Raw genomic sequence first — 7,360 nt, forward strand, 5'->3', positions numbered from 1 at the left:
AAACCACATAACAAAGACAAGAGGGAAAGTCATTAGTATCACTAACAGTTAACAAGAAGTGAAACTTCGATCTTATCAAGGCTATGTGGTATGGCTTCGGGTCTTGATTTTATTTCTCTGATACGCTGACATCAAAACCAAATTGCAATATACAAAACTGTTTCTGATTATTTAAAAAGTCTGTATGTTTCTGTTTAATTTTTAAAAGGAGGGCATCAATTTAGCCGGCGTTTGAATCCAAGAACTTCATAAGAAACCGCCCAAAGCCAATGATTAAACAACAAATTGGAAAATGTGTTTAAAATCCGTCTCCTCGGTGGCTAGTGCGTTCCATAATGATGATATGATGTGGTATGGGAGTCTGTGACACGTGGACATTACAAGCGGCCGCTGTACCTGTATTCGCAAAGCGGCATGAACATAAATGTTGCACTGTACGTCATTGCAATTATTTTTCGCAAACTTTTGCTTATATTTTTGAGACCCGAGCCTAATTATCCTTCGCTTGAGTCGATTCGAGTCTTCTGATGAGGACTCGAGTCGAGTCGAGTCATTTGCTCGCCGTGACTCGAGTCCTGTCATTTACCCCTAGGGACTTGAGTCGAGTCGAGTAACCAAAAGTTGTGACTCTGCTTTCATATCTAGCCTAGCCACGACAGGACCAGGGTTGTCTGGGCATGTGATGCAGTTGATGCAGCAGAGAGCCACTTATGAACAAAAAGAAACCCAGGCATACAAACAACCTGAAGTGGACTTACTAATTGCTAACTATAGACAGCATTCACACTTACTTGTAGTGGAGCGGCATAGCCCCAATAATACCAAGAATTGTGCAATCTGTGATACAATTATGAATTAAACTACGCATGTTGGTTTTTCATGCCTTGAATAACATTTTTTAAATATAAGGGGCATTTCATATTTAACTTCTGGTGACCTTTGAGAGTCAATAACCTTTAACAATTATGCTTCAAAGCTTCACTTTCCTATGTCACAAGTCTACGTCATAGGTCTTCATGCAATGCAATTAATGATCAGATTTGGGAACAACTCATGTCTGACCTTCAGTGACCTTTGAAAGTCCAATAACCTTCGTAAACCTTATTTATAGCCATTTGTAAGGTTTACTATTTAAACCCCAACTTTTTCATGATCTAAGTCTAAATTTTATGCTATGAAAAGAGAATATTCATATATACATGTAAGACAATTCATACTGAACCTCTGGTTACCTTTCGAGAGGTCATGACCTATCTTTAGATATTTATAAGATTATCTCGGGTAAATGCCACTTTTTTTCATGATGTGAGGGCATCATATCTGACATCTGATACCTTGGAGAGGTCAACGAACTTTGTATACCTTATTTGTCGATATCTATCATATTTATTCCATAGTCATGTATTGAATTCAGACCCCATGCACAAACAATTTTGAGGTGACCTCTGAACTCAATTTTCTTTTCTTTTTTAATTAATGACAGACTCAACATGCCCCAATTGGAATGCAATGGAATATATATACAAATGTCAAGCAGTATTCATTATTGTGTTCTTATTACACTCTGTTATATCCAGATGGACTTGAGTTACCACATTTTTAACCTTTTTACAGAGTGTGATGCTTGTCCAATGTACCTCTTATATTCTTAAAGCAGGGAAATGGAGATCAGAAGTCATGACAAAATTGTCTTTGGGTCTGAATCATTACACACTATAGAATAATTGTTAAAAAACACTTCTTTTTCACTATTTAGACTTAGGTAATGAAAAGTGGCATTTCGAAGATTATATAAATAGCGGCAATTAGGGTATACAAAGTTCATTGGGAAAAGATGTTGCATTTTTGACATCAATTTTTTTCATAATATATCATTTCCAATTTTGTTAAGAAAAAACTTTAAAAACTTTCTTGACTCTCCATAGACTTTGTACACAACTGCTGAAGTGGCATGTGGATTCTACATTCTTCCCCTTCATTGACCCTTCACAATAAGGTCACCAGGGGTCAGATATGAAATGCCTCCATTTCTCAAAAATTCTCGTCAAGGCATGAAGACGTGATATGCCAAGTTTAACCACAAAGTGCACAATTCTGTCACTATGCCTCTCTACTATTGCCAATAATCAACAATCCAGTCCAGGAATGGTCAACACTTGTCACTGTGCAATAGAAACCCTTTAAAAACTAAACTGCAAAATGGCGCTCATTCTGAAATATCCAAGATGGCTGCCATCCATCGGGGATACCTCATCAATAATGTATTTTTTAGATTCCTTGGTATCAAATTAATGCGGTTTGCCACCAAAATGGACTTCATACGAACGTTCAGGTGCAACGTAAGTTATTATTAAAATGAAATCCAAGATGGCGGTTATTTTTAAGTATCCAAGATGGCTGCCATCCATTGGGACTACCCCGTCAAATTTGATTTACTTGGGTTCCTTGCTATCGAAAACATAGGATTTGCCACGAATGGACTTCATATGACAATCAGGTCCGAAGTTATGATACAAATTATGTCCGAAATGGCGGCCATTTTGAAATATCCAAGATGGCTGCCTTCCATTGGGAGTACCCCGTCAACATTGATTTACTTGGATTCCTTGTATCAAAAACATAGGGTTTGCCACCAAAATTGACTTCATATGACAATCAGGTCCGAACTTCCGAAGTTATGATACAAATTAGGTACTAAATGGCGGCCATTTTGAAATATCCAAGATGGCTGCCATCCTTTGGGAGTACCCCGTCAACATTGATTTACTTGGATTCCTTGGTATCAAAAACATAGGGTTTGCCACCAAAATGGACTTCATATGACAATCAGGTCTGAAGTTATGATACAAATTAGGTACTAAATGGACGCCATTTTGAAATATCCAAGATGGCTGCCATCCATTGGGAGTACCCCATCAACAATGATTTACGTGGGTTCCTTGGTATCAAAAACATGGGGTTTGCCACCAAAATGGACTTCATGTGACAGTCAGGTCCGAAGTTATGATACAAATTAGGTCCGAAATGGACGCCATTTTTAAATCCAAGATGGCCGCCACATGGTAGATGGAAAAAAATGTTACCAATGGATTTCTGGCTGAGGAAGGTAAACTCTATCCAAAAATGACAAAAATTCCTTCTTTAGCAAAAAAAAATGCAAAGGTCAAAAATACGACATAATATACTATACTCAAGATTTATATCAGGGGATGTGTGGAAACCAAATTTCCAACAAGAATCAAAGTGTGGACAAAATGCAATCCCATTGTGTATTATTGAGTTCATACAAGAACGTACAGGCATGCTTGAGTCTAATGCTGAACATGTGTGTGAATCAGAACCTGTGTATATGTTTGTTCCTGTGGCATACACAACTGTATGTTGAAAGACATGTGAATCGATGGAAGAAGTGGAGAATCAACAAAATGACCAATAAGAGATTGAAACAGCAGAAAGCAGTGCGAAGTTTGAAGGCCAGGGGGCTCGTTGTTGAATTCTCCCTACAGTAACTTCCGGTCTGATGATGTCATGATTATGAAACCTTGCAAATTCATTTGTGGTTGCATAAGGGGATATATAGGGGCAATATATCATAAAAATTTGATTGAGGGCTGTAACATTTTAAAAGATTAAACGGTTTTCGATGTGCCGCTAGAGGGCGCCTTCTAGTGGGATGACGTCAAAATTATGTTTTTGTGATTGGCATTCCTCACTTAACACTTCCATAATGTATTTGTCTGTAGTAAAATGCTTCCGTTTTAGAGTAAGATTCAGTTTCTATTGCACTTCCGGTAACACCAGAAGTAAAGGTCAAGCAGTTTAGTGCCCGGGAATTAGAAATGTTGCTCTAGGCACCGTCTACAACCTCACGAAAAAACGAACACGATACTCTATTTAGTTCAAGAGATATAGGTCAAATTATTTTAATAATAACAACATTTATTTTCAGTAACTTCCGGTCTGATGATGTCATGATTATGAAACCTTGCAAATTCATTTGTGGTTGCATAAGGGGATATATAGGGGCAATATATCATAAAAATTTGATTGAGGGCTGTAACATTTTAAAAGATTAAACGGTTTTCGATGTGCCGCTAGAGGGCGCCTTCTAGTGGGATGACGTCAAAATTATGTTTTTGTGATTGGCATTCCTCACTTAACACTTCCATAATGTATTTGTCTGTAGTAAAATGCTTCCGTTTTAGAGTAAGATTCAGTTTCTATTGCACTTCCGGTAACACCAGAAGTAAAGGTCAAGCAGTTTAGTGCCCGGGAATTAGAAATGTTGCTCTAGGCACCGTCTACAACCTCACGAAAAAACGAACACGATACTCTATTTAGTTCAAGAGATATAGGTCAAATTATTTTAATAATAACAACATTTATAACATCTTCGTAACCTGGTACAAGTTCACAGTAGGTTTTATGATCATACCGCAAACCGTTCGGAAGAAATTGTGCTTTGTTTCGATTTCAGGCTAATGTCTTCAATTTGAATTCACCTAACTTTAACCTTCCGGTAGACCCGGAAGTAAAGGTCAAGCGAGTTTACGTACACGACAAAAAATGTTTATCAATATCAATCGGATTACAAGGTTGGAGCATAATTGATCATTTTGTTGAAGAGTTATAGAAGAAAGAAGATCGTCATTTTTTTCAACGATCGCTTGTAATTTGACACCCGATGACGTCATCATGACGTCAGTGTAATATGCACTACTCGGGGAATGAGGGTCAATGTATGCTAATAGTTACAAGTTCATATCATATACCGTTTAGGAGAAAACCCGTGGAAACGTGCTGTACGGAAAAAAAAGAAAGAAAGAAAGAAAGAAAGATTAATCGCAACAAATCCAAAGAGTGGTCGGGTTGTGCCCTACCACTCAAAAATCAGTACAAAAAGAAAGGCGTTTTTGCGAAAAAGCCAAAGAAAAATCAGAACAAAAAGAAAGGCTGTTTCGCAAATTTTGCGAAAAAGCCAAAAAAAATCTTAACGAAAACAAAGGCTGTTTCGGCAAAAGTGCCGAAACAGCCAAAAAATAAAAATCTTAACGAAAACAAAGGCTGTTTCGGCAAAAGTGCCGAAACAGCCAAAAAATAAAAATCTTAACGAAAACAAAGGCTGTTTCGGCAAAAGTGCCGAAACAACCAAAAAAAAAAAAAATCTTAACGAAAACAAAGGCTGTTTCGGCAAAAGTGCCGAAACAGCCAAAAATGCGATACATGATTCGACTACCTGGTAAGTTTAAGTTATGGCCTTAATATTAAATAGTATTTTTAATAATGCTTGGTTTGACGAGAATAAGCATTACAAAATAATGGAGCCCGATCTTTGAAGACGAGTTTGAAATAGTATTTTTTAATACTGAGCGGAGCCTCATAGATGTAGAAGCCCGCAAAATTGTCTGCAGCACAAAACACTAATAAAGTACAAAAACGTCCATCAAAATGGAGACATTTCACACAGAACCGCTGCACAGTTTGCCCCTATACTCCGTACTTTACCTCTTGACATACTCACGTATCATGCGCAGAACTAACATCATGTAACATAGGTGGATTCTGTCGGTTTTTAGGCCAAAATGATGAAAAATATGCCCTTTCCGCACTGAGCCAACCTGACACTTGAAACGTGCACGCATATGATCGAGCGATGATTTTCGGTTCGCTCGGAGCGCGCCGCGGGGGGTACGGTACAGGCGAAATGATAGTATGTGCATGCGTACAAGTGCACCTCATAGATGTAGGAGTAACGGCTGGGGCAAAGTGGGGATGGGGCGAAAAGGGGATGGGGCGAAGTGGGGATGGGGCGAAGTGGGGATGGGGCGAAGTGGGAATGGGGCGAAGTGGGAATGGGGCGAAGTAGGGATGGGGCGGAGTGGGGATGGGGCGAAGTGGTTAGGGGCGAAGTGACATGGGGCGAAGTCATGGAAGTGGAAATGGGGCGAAGCGTCCGACACCCGGCCCTGACAGTAACAGCCTAACTTAGAACGGCACGCCGTATTATCGCGGTACTTATCACGTTTCTCGTTCGGAATAGAGATTGCCCACTAACCTTCCAGAATTGTCCTGTCTTATGTGTAGTATAACTCTTCCTTTATAAATTAATATAAAAAAATCTGACGGGTGGTGTGGTTTATTTCGTGTACGATGCCTGTGAAAATAGACATGCGCGGCGTGTGCGAACGGAGGTGGACTCCCTATTATCGCGGTATGCGGGAAGTGGTTTTTATAATGATCCCAACTTTTTTGTTCATAGTTTATCTTTGACCAAAACACCCCCTGAATAAAGTCTGATATTTTCCCTGTAACGTTCAAGTTGATTAAAGACAAAATGTCTGCAGGATGATTTCTTAAGACCCTGCCCTTCCCCCGAAAGGAGAACACAAATCCCTGAGGCAAGTCTACTGATCGGCGATCGAGGGCGCCATTCACTTTACACGGTGTGCCGTTTTATTTTCGCTAACGCGCGGTGCTTATTTTGATCCCGTAAAAGTTGTTACGATTTCGCGCTGCAAATATCATCGTTCGACTTCATTTTACATTTGCAGCTGAAGAATAGGAACCAGACAATGGAACTTTCATGGACAGAGCGCAATTAAAGATTTATGTTAAAATATAAACGGTACCTTTTAGCAGACACGGTGAGGGAAAATTTTGCAAGTTTTGGAAAACGTTAATATTTATTAAAATCGTTAAAAGTCCCGAAAGACACAACATTTTTTAATCGTCCTTTTTATACATTTCGGTAGAAAATATTTGATGACTGGTGAACTGGATAAAAATCGCCACTTGAAGGAGTTTTGACACTGTAAAAAGAGAAATTTCCCATGCCGCGATAATAGGGATGCCGCGATAATAGGGAGTCCGACTATACTTACCGGGTTTCCAAAATTTGGGAGCAAAACTAGCCATACCGAGGGTTCATCTGATAGTCAGTGTAGGACTATTTTCATCGCTAGTAATAGTATGGAGGAGGGAACAGTAATCGGCAAAGTCCTTAAACTGAAATTAGTGAAAAGTTTTACATTCATTTCACTGTACTGATTGCATTGGCAACTCGATTAGTGCGCTACTATTTTTTAAGAGGGCGCCCTCATGTGTTAGGTTTAACTAGGATTTTCTAGTCAGCGGACTTCTTTTTTGAATTCCTGATTAGTTACTGCGATAAATTATCGCGGTAACGCGGTATCGCGGTAAGCACTTATGGAGAACCACCAAAATGACAGATCGTCATACCTTGTGCATATTCAAATATGATAATTTACATGTCGTCATGTGTGAATATTTATAACGTAAAATTTGCTGTACAGATATGTATGGTATGGTGTGCCTGGAACTGGCTGCTTCCTGCAGCTGA

General features: G+C 39.1%; 1 protein-coding gene across 1 annotated transcript in view; it reads right to left on the reverse strand.

Annotated features, from left to right (window-relative positions):
* LOC119745128 (probable ATP-dependent RNA helicase DHX35) overlaps nucleotides 1-7,133 on the reverse strand; it is a 39,070-nt gene extending 31,937 nt beyond the window's left edge. Inside the window, exon 1 of the mRNA XM_038221355.1 lies at nucleotides 6,882-7,133. Coding sequence (XP_038077283.1) covers nucleotides 6,882-6,915 — 34 coding nt within the window. The 5' untranslated portion in view covers nucleotides 6,916-7,133. The remainder of the gene's footprint in view (nucleotides 1-6,881) is intronic.
* Nucleotides 7,134-7,360: the final 227 nt, after the last annotated feature.

The sequence above is a fragment of the Patiria miniata genome, unplaced genomic scaffold, assembly GCF_015706575.1.
Source record: "Patiria miniata isolate m_02_andy unplaced genomic scaffold, ASM1570657v1 HiC_scaffold_12, whole genome shotgun sequence".
In the NCBI taxonomy this organism is placed as follows: Eukaryota; Metazoa; Echinodermata; class Asteroidea; order Valvatida; family Asterinidae; genus Patiria; species Patiria miniata.